At 38.9% G+C, this 13282-nt stretch overlaps 1 protein-coding gene across 1 annotated transcript in view; it reads left to right on the top strand.

Moving 5' to 3' along the window:
• Positions 1-618: 618 nt before the first annotated feature.
• The window catches only part of LOC149129294 (neural cell adhesion molecule L1-like), a gene marked incomplete at its 3' end in the record, with an annotated part of 75810 nt that continues 63146 nt past the window's right edge, over positions 619-13282 (top strand). Inside the window, exons 1-6 of the mRNA XM_089346614.1 lie at positions 619-748; positions 5416-5789; positions 7095-7223; positions 9124-9226; positions 10237-10430; positions 12684-12818. Coding sequence (XP_089202740.1) covers positions 660-748; positions 5416-5789; positions 7095-7223; positions 9124-9226; positions 10237-10430; positions 12684-12818 — 1024 coding nt within the window. The remainder of the gene's footprint in view (positions 749-5415; positions 5790-7094; positions 7224-9123; positions 9227-10236; positions 10431-12683; positions 12819-13282) is intronic.

Genomic DNA, 13282 nt, shown 5'->3' with positions numbered 1-13282 from the left:
CAACAGACAAGGTAACTCTCATGGAACTAGGCAACCGAAATATAATGCTTTCATATAATGCTTTATTTTTGTATGTCCTTCAATATATATATGTACATGGATGGATGGATGAATGGATGGATGTAGACATGTCATTTTTTTCAGTTTTACTTCTAGATTTCTTGCCAATAGAGAAAGAGCTGGTTTCTAACCTTGATCCAAAGCTCCTTCATTGGAATTTCAACATCAACAACAGGGCATTTTGTATGTATGTATGTATGTCTCTTCTATTTTATAATTATTATAAATCTTCCACTGAGGAGGGAGCCAGTTTCCAACAAAGATACAAGGTTCCATCTTTGAGATGTATATATATATATATACATATACACACATACATATATGTGTGTATGTATGTATGCATGTATGTATGTATATACATATATATGTATGTGTGTATACACACACTCCACAATAGTCTTCTTTCAGTTTCTGTCTAATAAATCAACTCAAAAGTCCTTGATCATCTCAGGCCTATAGGAGAAGACATCAGTGCAAGTTGTCTAGCAGTGGGACTGACTGAACCTGACATGACATGTTCAGGAATCAAACACATAACTCCACAACCATAGTGATCCTCTCCTTTCTTTTTTTCTATAACAGGTACCCAGCCACCTGTGATGTTAATCGACCCACCTGCCCAGGTACTGTTTAAAGAGTCAGAGACTGTGGCACTTCCGTGCAAGGCCAGTGGTGAACCACAACCGACGTAAGTATTGTTGTTTGAATAGTAGTACAAGTAGTAGTGGTGTTAGTGTAGTCATGTGAGAATTGAAAACACTAAGTGATATCACAATCATAAATAAGAAAACATGGGAACAAATGGGTTAAACCAAAATTATGTAGTTCAAACAAAATAGCGTATGGTAGGGGTGAGGAAACTTTTTAGTGCAGCGGGCAAAAATTTTCTAAAAGAAAGGTCCATGGGGAGGAATCACAGGTTTTAATACTTATATCTGTGTATAATTTGATATACATTAATAAAGATAAGTTTAACACATTAAATTGACACGTAACATCTTCATTAATGCCACCAGAGAATTTCGGACGTTTATATTACTTATGAGGTATTTTGTATTTAAAAGCTAGAGTGTAGTTGAATCTGAAGGGGGTGGTACAAACCTAGCAGTATGTGTTTTATAGTGAAAACAAAATTTCCATTCAAATGGCAATTACCGGACGATTTCTGACCATTTAAAATCGTAGAGGAAACGCGACCTATGTCGCAAATAGGTATGTGAATATTCTCTTCTAGTCTAGGCACAAGGCCTGAAATTTTGTGGGGAGGAGGCCAGTTGAGTAGATCAACCCCAGTATGCAACTGGTTCTTAATTTAGCAACCCTGAAAGGATGAAAGGCAAAGTCAACCTCTGCAGAATTTGAACTCAGAACTTAAAAACAGATGAAATACCGTTAAGCATGTCCACTGTGGAACGCTCAGCTCATCCAGTTGGTAACTGTCTACTAGATTATAGCTCTCTAGTAGACCCTTGAGGCAAGGATTCCCTTTCCTATCAGTTGAGCCCACACTATCGACCTGTGCATTGAGGATAGTGTTGAAGTCCCCTACCAAAACTAACGATTTAGACGTCACTAGAAAGGGTTCCAGGTCCCGGTAAAAACCAGACTGCCTACACTCCTGAGGAGCATAGACAGCTACCAACCTGAAGGACTGCTTACTCACATGAGTCACATCTAGTACAACCAGCCTATCTTCTGGCTCCAGAAAGACAGTACTTACCTGTAAGTCCAAGTTCTTCCTGATAAGGACTGCCACGCCTGCACCTCCTCCTTGGCTAGGAGAAATAAATTTCTCGTAGCCACTCAGAAGAGGCGAGAACACTTGAGGTCCACTCATCTTGGACTTGGTTACAATAGCCATATCTATTCTATGTGAAACGAGGTCATCCAGAAAACAAGTCTGTTTCCATTTTGACCCCATTCCATGCACATTCAAACAACCTAACTTAATCATCGGAGAAAGAAAAGTAAAAACTTACGGTTGCAAGATGGGGGCATGGCAGTTTCTGTCTGCATGCCTCCTCCATGCTCCCCGTAGCTGCTGGGCTTTTTACTGGTGTGGGTAGGGGTGGCTGCCGGGATGATTATTAATGTGCCCGCAATTACATCGTTCGTAAGATCTTTAATTAATTTGTCTCTCACATGTTCTTGGAGGAGTTTCTCCCTCCATTCTTCTTCTCCCACCTTTGCATAACGAAACTCTGTCTCAGTGTCTGTACTTTTAAAAAATTTTATACGTGGATTAGCCTGACCACTTTTTCATGTTTTATATTAAACATCACTATTTTGTCTGTTTTTTTTTTAAACCATCTCTTCTGGTTCGTTTTGCTTTTTGCTTCATCTCCTCTGCCCCTCCTCCAAACACAGAGGAAGAAAAAAATACGACGATAAACATAACAAAAAGACCAAAGAAAAAGGAAATTAACTGGAAATGAAAAAGAACAACAGAAAGAAAAATTCAATGAAACTCAAAAGGCAGAGGAGATGAAGCAAAACGAACCAGAAGAGATGGAGTTTACAACAGTAACCAACAAAAGAAAGAAAACACATACCCCTGACTCCCCTCCCCAATCAAAAGAGAAAAATAGCAACTATGCAGACAAACCACAAAAAAAAATCCCCAATTCCGCATCCCTGGCACGACTTATGTCAGGAAACAGTTTGCAATACCCCACCTCCCAACACTTAAAAGTTTTTTAAAAAACAGACAAAATAGTGATGTTTAATATAAAAAATGAAAAAGTGGTCAGGCTAATCAAAGCCCATCCACGTATAAAATTTTTTAAATGTACAGACACTGAGATGGAGTTTCGTTATGCAAAGGTGGGAGAAGAAGAATGGAGGGAGAAACTCCTCCAAGAACATATGAGAGACAAAGATGTCACGAACAATCAGCTCGGCAGCCACCCCTACCCAGAGCCTGGTGGCAACACCAGTAAAAAGCCCAGCAGCTACGGGGAGCATGGAGGAGGCATGCAGACAGAAACTGCCATGCCCCCATCTTGCAACCATAAGTTTTTATTTTTCTTCGATGATTAAGTTAGGTTGTTTGAATGTGCATGGAATGGGGTCAAAATGGAAACAGGCTTGCTTTCTGGATGACCTCGTTTCTCATAGAATAGATATGGCTATTGTAACCAAGTCCAAGAAGAATGGACCTCAAGCGTTCTCGCCTCTTCTGAGTGGCAATCCTTATCAGGAAGAACTTGGACTTACAGGTAAGTACTGTCTTTCTGGAGCCAGAAGATAGGCTGGTTGTACTAGATGTGACTCATGCGAGTAAGCAGTCCTTCAGGTTGGTAGCTGTCTATCAACGACAGCTCGTGCAGATTGTACCTAGATAGGTTATTTGTTAAGGAAAGAGATAAGAATAGTGCTAGCTGTCCACAATTTTGTGAACTTAGATGAGCAATGGAATCTGGCTCTGCATCTAGAGTGTTGGCAGCAAGAACGGTTTTGTACCATCACCTCAACGCCAAGCATGAAGGTTGCAGAGTCAGAGCTAAGCTACGTGCAGGGAAACGAGAAGGTATTAATGTTGCCGGATGGGCACGCCATGAGGAGAGTCAGAGAGGTAAAAAGTCCTCTATAAAGTCTTTAACAGACGAACAGGGACACAAGATCTATGGACAGGAGGAAATGCAGAAAGTCTTTCACCAGCATTTCACTCGGTTGTTCAGGGAGGGTGGGCCGCTTGAGCGTGGGGAGACCTTAAAGGACTTCCTAGCTGGTGGGCCGCAACTCTCGGCACGTGAGGCTGAATGCTGTGAAGGACCGATCACTCCTGCGGAAGTAAGAGAGGTGTTGGCCAAGTGCACCGGGAAAAAGTCGCCAGGGCTAGATGGTCTGCTCTATGACTTTTATTGTTGTATGCCAGACTTGTTCTGGGACATACTGGCAGGTGTCTATGCAAACTGGCAACAGAATGGGAGGATACCCAGATCTGTGAGCCAGGGAGTTGTGACGCTGGTCCAAAAAGACCCGAGCAAGTGGGATAGTATCTGTAATTATAGTGCAATTATATGCAATCCCAGGCAGGTTGATCTAGGATAATCTTCACCTTCTCCGCTACACCTTAGATAGGGTTGGGAAATTAGCCGGCAAAGGAGGGGCATTGGTCTATTTAGACCAAAGTAAAACATTCAATAGGGAAGACCACCTGTCACAATTTGCTGTAAAACAGGAGCATTTCCATTCCGTTTATAAAGCGAATCACAGATGGAAATGCGATCCAAAAGGTTCTTCTCACTCAACTCATATGGTACCCAAACATCGTAGCGATTTGTGTACCGAAGCTTTACCAGGTGCTCATGAACAACGGATTTTGATAGGCTGAGGCTTTCTACCAATTCTCGGGGTGTGCAGTGTGGGTTATTCTCAATTAATGACTTGATTTGGTCATCATCTGTAGTGGATGGTCTGCCTGATCGCTCTTTATCAATAAGGCTACAATCTCCAGCTTGGAACCTTGCGAACCACTTCCGTACAGTTCTTTCAGATAAAGAAACATCACCGTAAACTGTGCATATTTCTTTGGTTGCTTATGAGGCATTTAACCCTTTACAGAAAAAGAAAAGCATCAAGTGCTGAAAATGAACTTTCTTATCTTCCATTTTGAAGGGTTACAGAATTAACACAGGTTATAGGAACATAAACCTTCTTCCACGAAAAGATAGCTTAAACTGTGCTCTAAATGGAGGTGTAGTCAAATCCTATTTTATGGACTCAAATAAATAAGTCGAAAGGTAATCTACTATAAATCGGCACAAACTTTCCGGACAACCCAATAGAATACAAATAAGATGGAGAAAGTTCAGAGAGCTTACTACCTCTGTTGGCAGCAAAAGGACTTTCTTTCAGAGTGAAAGGTAGATTGTATGATGCTTGAGTAGGAGTAGCTATACTCCATGTTACATGGGTTCTGAATGCAGAGGACCTTGCATGATCCCAGCTTCATCAAGCAAGAGCATGGAGCAAGCAAATGAATAAGAATATTATTGACAGTGGCTTCAAAGCTTTGGCCAGCTAAGTTTTAGCTGGCTGATAAAAGAAAAATATTTATGGGCTGAAACTAATAAAACAATAAAACATAAAACAACAACATCATCCTCATCCTCATTCTTGCTCCCTACTCTCTTTCTACCTTTTATCTCACAATACTGTTTCTAATCTATCTCTTCACACACTGTCTCTCCCTCTCTTTCTCACACACACACGCATGCACACACATACAGACCCCTATCCTCCCTTCCACTTCTCTCAACTTACACCCATTATCACTTCATTTATAAGTACATCCACCTACTCTCTATCCCCATTTCCATCTTCATCTTTTTCCCTCTCTCCTACAACCAGATACACGTGGAAAAAGAACAAAAAAGACTTCAACATGGCTGGCAGACATGGCAGACATATCCTCACCGTACCACACGAGGGAACACTTGTGTTCAAGCAACCCAAAAGGAAACATGCTGGCACATATCAATGCTTTGCAAACAACTCTTATGGGGTGGCCATGTCAAGCATCGTTGAATTACGTCTTGCCTTCCTGCAGTCATACATGAAAGAGGCACCATATTCATATGATGTATCACCAGGGGCATCTCTCCTCTTCTCTTGTAACAAGCCAATCAGTTACCCTGAGGCCAATGTGACATGGGTATTGAAACACAATGATGGGTCATTCAAGGACTTTGACTTCACTGAGCGAATCCTAATGGACCACCAAGGTTAGTATTACCTTCTTACCAGTGCCACCACTACCAATACTGCTTTGTCTTCTTTGATGTATAGATATCAGTGTATTGTTGTTTAGCTCTAGGTCAGTCCTGATCCTTAGACAGACATAGTCAAAGATGTTCCAGCAGTGACCATCCCATCTATTCAAACATAGTGTACCTAGGACTACATTACCTAATGTATAGTATAATAGTTGTTATTAGTGGCAATAGTTGTTGTTGCAGTTACTTAGCCCAAGATCAGCCCTGATGCAAAAGAGGCATGATCAAAGATGTTCCAGCCGTCACTCTCCCATCTTTTATTAAGACACTATTTATCTTGGACTACATTATCTAATGTATAGTATAGTAGTTAGTGTTAGTGACCATTTGGACTTTTATTCAGACATAGCAAATCTGGAACTACATTATCTTATATAATTGATTCCCTGCTACTGCTTTCAATCAAAATATTAATGTAGAAGATTGAAACTTTTAAATTGAAACACCCCACTGACTAACAGGTAAGTTGGTTGTACATAGTTGCATTGGTAGAGTTACAACTATGACTTAAATAGTTCAGTGATTTGTGATTGCTAAGGACAGCTAACCCCTGCAGATGGTTTCTTCTCAACCAAGTTGCTGGCAATATTTTCATTCATTCTCAACTGCAACTGTTGTGTGTTGGCACTAAGTCGCTTACGACGTCCAGGGTTCCAGTTGATCCGATCAATGGAACAGCCTGCTCGTGAAATTAACGTGCAAGTGGCTGAGCACTCCACAGACACGTGTACCCTTAACATAGTTCTCGGGGATATTCAGCGTGACACAGTGTGACAAGGCTTACCCTTTGAATTACAGGCACAACAGAAACAGGAAGTAAGAGTGAGAGAAAGTTGTGGTGGAAGAGTACAGCAGGGTTCACCACCATCCCCTGCCGGAGCCTCGTGGAGCTTTAGGTGTTTTCGCTCAATAAACACTCACAACGTCTGGATTGGGAATCGAAACCACGATCCTATGATCGTGAGTCTGCTGCCCTAACCACTGGGCCATTGCGCCTCCATGTTCAACTGCAACAGACACCTGAAATAATGAAATACAGTAGTTTCTCAAGTATCCATCAATAGTTCCATATTCCAGGAACATTATCAAATATAACAGGGACTTGAACAAGACTGGAGTGCATAGTGGTGAAGATGTGGATAAAACAACCAAGATGAAGACACCAATATTAAAATATTAATGTAAAATAATAATTCCACACTCAGAAATATACACAAAATTCTCTCCACACCTATTCTCCTAATTCTTTTTCAGCCAACCTTGTCTTTGCTAATGTACTCGAAGAAGACTCCAACAAAAACACTGCCTATGTTTGCATTGCTTCCAATATGTTTGCACGAGCAACCACAGTGGGTAAAACCGTTTATCTGAGGACCTCACCAGGTGAGTTTTTTTTTCATTTCCAAATGAAGACATATTGAGTGGTATTAAAGTGGTTTATAGACAAGATTTAATGTTTTAAACATTTCAGGACATTTATAACGAAATACACTGTCCTCTATGTGTTTTAATTAATTTTTGAAATGATAAAATAATCAAGAATTGTACATAATTAGTTCCTAAAATTATCTTAGAATCTAATGCCTATGTGCACTTTAGTAAGCGAAATGAGAGACCGATATACATGAATATAGCTGCATAATATATATACAGGGTGCAGACAATATTTGAGGATATGTGTATTTTTAGTCAGTATTTTATTCAACTAAGTTTTATTGAACTTTTTCAGAAAATAACAATGACATGCCCTATGCTAACTAATGAAATGAAAAGGCATGCTCAAGCTAGTCTTGCAGAATAGTATAACTACAATTATATCTACCTACACCCCACAAGCGGGCCTACCAAATGAACAGAAGGACCACTTTTATGAGGCTAATGAGGTGCAAATGTGGCTGTGTAGTAAGAAGTTTGCTTCCCAACCACATGGTTCCAAGTTCAGTCCCACTGCATGGCACCTTGGGCAAGTATCTTCTACAATGGCTTCGGACCAAATAAAGTCTTGTGAGTGAATTTGGTAGATGAACCCTGAAAGAAGCCCATTGCATATATATTTGTATATGTATATATCTGTGTGTGTATATCTTTCTGTCTGTGTTTGTCCTCCACTACCACTTGAGAACCGGTGTTGGAGTGTTTATGCTCCCATAACTTGGATTGATTTGGAATCTCCTTTAACTCTTCTGAACAGTCTCCTTGTTTAAGTTGGTAAATGCTGCCATAATCTTTGCCTTCAGTTCTTCTTTGGTGTTACAAGGAGTTCTGTTGGTCTCTCGCTCAACTGCTCCCCACATATACTACTCAAGGGAGCTGCTGTCTGGAGAGTTAGGTGGCCATATGTTAGGGGTGATGTGGACGCAGAAATTGTCTGACAGCCATGACTGAGTTCTCCTGCTTGTGTGGCATGGTGAAGAGTCCTGTTGCTAGACATAGGATCTTCCAGCAGCCACCCTCTTAACTCAGGGCTGTAGTACCTCCTCCAGGCATTTGATGTAGACCTCTGTGTTGAGTCTGAGGCCATGCGGGAAGATGAATGAAGGCATAACGTTACCATCACTAGTGATCACTCCAAACACAATAATGATGAATGACTGTTCGATTTTTATCACTCTCTGTACACATTTTGGGACATGGCATTCCTGGCAGAAATTTTTCTCATCTGAGAAAAACCAAAGCATATTCAGTTTCCTCTTGTTCTTGATGGCTTGGGATAAAAATTGGCCCTTTCTCATCCTGTATAAGAAATACTGAATGCCTTCATGCACTACCTGTCTGATAAGAAACTCAGACATTCCCATGTCCTCGGCAATGGATCTGCTTGACTTGGTGGGATTGTTGTCAATCATGGCCTGGATCTTAACAACAAATTCATAAGTTCTTTTCTTATCAGAATGAGTTTTCCAAGCTGCCGTACCTTCTTAATCACCATTAGACTCATCCAACTCTTTCTGAATCCGCTGCACTGTTCTCAAATTGACACACAAACACTCTGAAATGTTCCTATTGGAGCTTCTGATATGAATGCTTAGCAGTACAGCATGCCAAATTTCTAGTTGTGTGAATTGCATCATGGTGCACTTTTTCTCACAGACAGTGCCCAACTGACCCTACTATACTGTGTAGTCAACAAAATCAAAAACAAACAATGCAATTTTCAGGAAATCAAAAATATAAAATGGAGACAATTTACCCATCGTTCCTAGTATATTGAGTTGTAACAACAGGTTATTAGTATCACAATGTCTAAATGAAATATTACCATATATCTTTTGTCTACTTTCAGAGGAGACTAAAGACTACCAGATTCATATCCTCAGTGCTACCCCTTATGAGACGGTCTTTCTGAAAGGAGACACTGTGAAGTTGCAGTGTATATTCGGTGGACAGTGAGTTCAATTCTGCTTCATTCTCTTCCATGCACATCATCTTTATTGGCACAGCAATCAGCATTCTTTAACCACACCACCACCACTAATAGCACTACACCACAATATTAACACTCCCACCTCTACCATCCATACAGCACCAGCTCCACCATCTGTACGTGACCACCACCAACAACACATATTCTATTACCCAACCCATGCTAGCATGGAAAGCGGACGTTAAACGATGATGATGATGATGATAATGATGATCATTAACAGCGTCTGACAATCCTTTTACATTCAAGGAGCTTTTTTATCCCAATATTCTACACCTTTATTGTTTATGGTTTTATCTACTTCAAGTTCCACAATAATAATGAATAATCATCCTCGGACTCAAACTACTGCAGATCGATAAATGCTACAGCAAAGACCTCTTCCCGACAGGAAACTACAGGTTATGAAACTGGTGCATCAGATGGTACTCGGAGGAAACTAAGGGCTCTGTGGCTTGCTGCTAAATAGAAAGGAAGATATAAAGAGTTTGAAAACAAAGTATGTCGAGCTCTTTATAAAATGACAGGATCTACAGTGGAGAAACTGGGAAAGTTAACAAGCTCAATATACATTACAAGAAAGGAGAGCCATTACACCAATAGTAATAACACATGCACCGGTTCAACTCCACTACTTTTATCATTTGTCAATAGGTTAAATATCTAATCAATTACCTAACCGATCACTGTTTACTGTGTTGGTTAAGCAATCAATTGGTTGTTTGTTTATCTATCAATGTTGTTTTGCTGATGTTCACAACCTTTTCAGTGACCCATAACTTCCAGCTCCCTTCAAGCCAGTACATGTGTTCACATTATTGTTGTTATAACTCTCCTAAGACATAATAACATTTATCAATATATTTTGATTGTATTTGTTGGGTATAAATTTATTTTGTATATATTTGAAGTGTATAAGATATTATACTTACTTTTAACAGTCATTCTCGGTGTTTCTTCTCTCATTCCCAGTCCGACACCAGAGATCAGGTGGTACCGAAATAATAAAAGGATACAGCAGAATACAAAGTATACATTTTCTAACTTTAATCATCAACTCAATATTCTGGATGCTAGGTTTGAGGATGAGGGAAATTATGAATGCCATGCAAGTGAAATAAGCTCTGGTCAGATATTGCTACGAGCCATGAGAGTGAAGATTGAATGTAAGCCTGAATAATTATTCCGTTATTCTTTTACTGATTTCAGTCTTTGGTCTATGGTCATGCTGGGACATTATCTTAATTGATCATATCAACCTGGGTAACTGTAGACTCATACTTGATATGTATCAGTATAAATTCATGTGTAAGCATATCCATCCATCCATCTATATATATATATATAAAATTAATTAATGAGGGTAGAAATTGAAATTAATCAATTAAAACCAGTGGTCTAGCATATTAAAAAAAATCCGAGGATTAAAATTATATTACATACAAAAATAAGAGGAATGACCAGCAAATGTGGATCCCTATATGCTAGAAATAGATGCCGAATCATCTAACCACGAAAGAAATATGTTCTCAGTAAAAAAAATTTTGCGACAAAACAGACTGTAAACGGGCAAGACAAATGAAAAACATACTAAATTAAAAAACTGATTATTAACTGCAGAATTATTTCCGAACTTAGCGCGCCAGATTGAAGACATTTGAAAGGATACACTGAATGTAATTTGCAGAACTCTACACGTGTTCCTTTATGGATGGACGTCTTGTGTCTAGTTCTGGAAGTTATATTCTCATATCGATAGACTTACGCTGACGATCCTGCAGATATTTACTTATGTAAATTTTAACAGGTGAAACCATTTTTAATTTAGTATTTTTTTCATTTGTCTTGCCCGTTTACAGTCTGTTTTGTCGCAAAATTTTTTTACTGAGAACATATTTCTTTCGTGGTTAGATGATTCGGCATCTATTTCTAGCATATAGGGATCCACATTTGCTGGTCATTCCTCTTATTTTTGTATGTAATATATATATATACATATATATATATATATATATATATATATATATATATATATATATACTAGAAAAAGAAAGTAAGGTACTCAGAGATCTGGATGGTTGTACATTTAAATCTGAAGAATCTATTAGAGTAGATGAAAGCGCTAATATATGATTTATAAAAACATGTGACATATTAATAAAAATCTGTAAATGTACAACCATCCAGATCTCTGAGTACCTTATTTTTTCTCATATATAATACCTGTACATCACCTCCAGACTTTCTCATATATGGAAGGAAATAAGACCAGCCATGATGGATACTTCATACTATAAAATTCAGATAATATACCCACTCTACTGACAGTTATACAAGTGCATCTCCTCTCTGAATTATGGTCTCTTAGATGACTCATATATATATATATATATATATATATATATATATATATATATATATATATTAGTCAGTAAATAGTGGGGTTGTGTTAACCGCATGTGGAGAAATAATAGGAAAATGAAAAAAAGCCAGAATGCTGAACTGGAAGCATATTTTAATAAAGATTTTTTCACTACCTTTGTCAGCTTCTTTGATAGTAAGGCTTTTGTCCTGTTGTAAGTTTTGGCTTTTTTTCATTATTTGAAGTCATTGAATGTTGTGCCTATGTTACTACATAGGCACATAGGCTCATGATGTCATTAAATGGCATGATGGTAGCTCCACTGATCACAGATTTTGAGAGGCAATTGTTAGGTTGTCAGTAATTACAAGGTAGTATACACATAGGGTGGAGGCGCAATGGTCCAGTGGTTAGGGCAGCGGACTCGCGGTCATAGGATCGTGGTTTTGATTCCCAGACCGGGCGTTGTGAGTGTTTATTGAGCGAAAACACCTAAAAGCTCCACGAAGCTCCGGCAAGGGATGGTAGTGAACCCTGCTGTACTCTTCCATCACAACTTTCTCTCATTCTTTCTTCCTGTTTCTGTTGTGCCTGTAATTCAAAGGGTCAGCCTTGTCACACTGTCACGCTGAATATCCCCGAGAACTACGTTAAGGGTACACGTGTCTGTGGAGTGCTCAGCCACTTGCACGTTAATTTCATGAGCAGGCTGTTCCGTTCATCGGATCAACTGGAACCCTCGACGTCGTAAGCGACGGAGTGCCAACAACAACAACATACACATAGGACTGAGTATGGGTGAATGGTTTTATTCTGTTGTGGAATGCAGTGTTGGAGCTGTCAGTATCTAAGCAAGCATATCTGACTTTAACATTATGTGTGCTAAAAGTTCTATGTTATGAGATTTAGGAAAATATTATCTAAATAAAGACAGTACCAAAGAAATAGGAGAGAGAGCAAGTTAGAAGAGAGAGTGATGGTGTGATAACACAATAAATGTTGTAGTTGTTGATTTTGTTGGTATTACAGTTGTTTTTGTTAATTTTGTGTGTTTCAGCTAAACCTGAATGGACCACAAAACCAAAAAGTATTGTGGCCAGTGATGGCGGTTCAGCTACCTTCACCTGTAATGGAACCAGCAAACCTCCCATCAGTAAACACTTGTGGTACATCAATGGCATAGATATTTACCGTAAGTAGTGACACTGATGATGAGATGATAATGATGGTGTATATGTGTATACAGTTGACATTCAAAAATCCAGTTCTTTCAGATTTCTGGCACGGATTTCAGAGCACATTTTCAAATTTACCAGGTTAAAATTCTGAGGATTGATTTTATTTAACTGAATTAAAATTCTGTAGAACTATTTTATTTAGCTAGTGAACATTAAAATTTCATTTGCTTTTCACTTAGTGCTTAATTTTCTTTCTTTAAAGGATTGTACAGGTAGTAATTTTCTCTTAAATATATACAGCATATATAACCATAAAAAGTCCAGCATTTTTGAAAATCTGGCACTCTTCAGGTCCGGAGGATGCTGAATTTTTTAATGTCAACCTGTATATGAGTGTGTGTGTGTATGTATAACTTTGGGTAGATTTACCAGGTTGAATCAAAAGGATATATTTTGATGTATAAATGCATTTCATATG

Source organism: Octopus bimaculoides, unplaced genomic scaffold, assembly GCF_046866305.1.
Source record: "Octopus bimaculoides isolate indiv1 unplaced genomic scaffold, ASM4686630v1 contig73, whole genome shotgun sequence".
In the NCBI taxonomy this organism is placed as follows: domain Eukaryota; kingdom Metazoa; phylum Mollusca; class Cephalopoda; order Octopoda; family Octopodidae; genus Octopus; species Octopus bimaculoides.
The sequence above is the reverse complement of the archived record's forward strand: the minus strand, read 5'-3'. Positions and strand labels throughout refer to the sequence as shown.